Genomic DNA, 1,754 nt, shown 5'->3' with positions numbered 1-1,754 from the left:
TTTCTTTAAACCAATCACAATCGTCATGGGCGGCATGTGGCTAAGCACCAGACAGAGAAATGGTCGCTCAGCAAAACAGTCTCAAAATAGTCTCGGGGAGGAACTTGTTTTGTTTTTTTGTTTTTTTGTTTTGTGTATTGGACAGATAGTGTAGCTAGCTGTCTGCAGAGATAAAAAGGTAACGGACATCCGGCCTAAATGAGTGAAACCCGGCGGAATTTCCGTGGGCACCAGAGCAATCGCAGAAGTAGAATGTTGTGGAGATAGACTAGTCATTATTAATGCCTCCACCAAACTGGGAGATATTTTCCTTGAGGGCTTTTCAGTTTTTTTTTTGTTTCAGGGACTGTACAAAAAATAAATGGTTCTTAAAAGAACTGATTAATTCTTCAACCGATTAACTGATTTCAGTGTGCTTTTTTCTGTTTTTGTTTTTCCTTCCAGGCAGTGAAGCTGTCTCACTGGGCTCTACTCCGAGATTCAATTTATTACACATTTTCCATCACAGCCCTCATTTTGGTAAGAGGTTATACACTCACATGCAGACAAACCTAATCAAGTGTGCGGCGATTGCAAAACTACTCACACTACTGTTGCTTACGTAGGATGAAAGGCCAATTTGAAAGTATAGTTTGTGGTTCTCAGCTTTGGTATCAATAATGCCCAATATGCACTTTCATCAGCTGTAAATGTGGATTTCTGTGTACATGTAGTATCATGAGAGGATGGAGCTTTGTCCCAAATCCATAATCCATTCTAATGATCAGCATGTTTTAAGTAAGCAGTGTGTTCACACACGAAAAGGCACAAAGTCATGTATATTAATGCAACCTCATTATGCATACTAAAAACACTACATTGGAACTAATTTGAACTGATGTACACACTTGTCCTACAATGCAATGCAAAAAGAAAATAGAGCAGTGGTAAAAAGTAACCAAATACACTTACTAAAGTATTGTACTTAAGCGCAGTTTAGGGCTCGGTGCCAAATTCAATACTTTTTCAGCACCTACCGAATTGCCTCTACAGTATTGTGTGTTGAAAAATGCCTCGTCCTTCAATACCCAATTTCCCAAAAAATCATCAGTGTCAATGAGCCAATGAGCATGCAGCATGCTTCTGCCAAGATCTAATAATGTTTGTGATTGGCTGTTTAACATTACCCGTCATAGAGACAAGGAGGAAAAACTTTGTTACCACAGAGACTCAAGTAGTAGGAGCTGAAAAATAAATAAAAAAAGATTTGTGCCCTAATGTGTCATTTTGTAATGTTTTTTTGTTTTATAAAATTGGTATTAAAAGAAGTTTTGTTTAGGAACCAGTATCTAAGTCACAGTATTGGCATCAGTATTGGTTTTCCATTGTTTCCATTTCATGCAAATAATGATATTAGATAATAAATCCAGCTAGAGTGCAGAACTTTGACATATAACATATGTTACATTCAAGCCCTTGCTAAACCAGTTCACACAATGCTGCCTAAGCAAGCCCATCGCCAACAGGGAAAGCTCTCCATTGTGGTGTCTGGGTTCTGCTACCTAGCTTTGGGGAGTTATTCCCCGGAGTACTTGTGTTTTTTTTTTGCCCAGCTTGTTTTCTTGGATTAGGGTCGCACCAAAATCATAGTTGCTGATGTCAACATGGTCCTGCTACACATCATGCTGTGCCCTGTTACATCCTGCGGTGCCCTGCTATGCCACAAACTACTACAATTACTATTTCTAGTCACTGTTCCATTATCTTTTATTGTG

The 1,754-nt window shown here is 38.8% G+C and overlaps 1 protein-coding gene across 1 annotated transcript in view; it reads left to right on the top strand.

The window, feature by feature from the left end:
* The window catches only part of LOC116696413 (sodium/potassium/calcium exchanger 3), an 82,170-nt gene that overhangs the window by 60,882 nt on the left and 19,534 nt on the right, over positions 1-1,754 (top strand). Inside the window, exon 7 of the mRNA XM_032527409.1 lies at positions 445-519. Coding sequence (XP_032383300.1) covers positions 445-519 — 75 coding nt within the window. The remainder of the gene's footprint in view (positions 1-444; positions 520-1,754) is intronic.

This window comes from Etheostoma spectabile, chromosome 2, assembly GCF_008692095.1.
Source record: "Etheostoma spectabile isolate EspeVRDwgs_2016 chromosome 2, UIUC_Espe_1.0, whole genome shotgun sequence".
Taxonomy (NCBI): Eukaryota; Metazoa; Chordata; class Actinopteri; order Perciformes; family Percidae; genus Etheostoma; species Etheostoma spectabile.
Note: the sequence above shows the minus strand (reverse complement) of the source record. Positions and strands in the feature narration are given on the sequence as shown.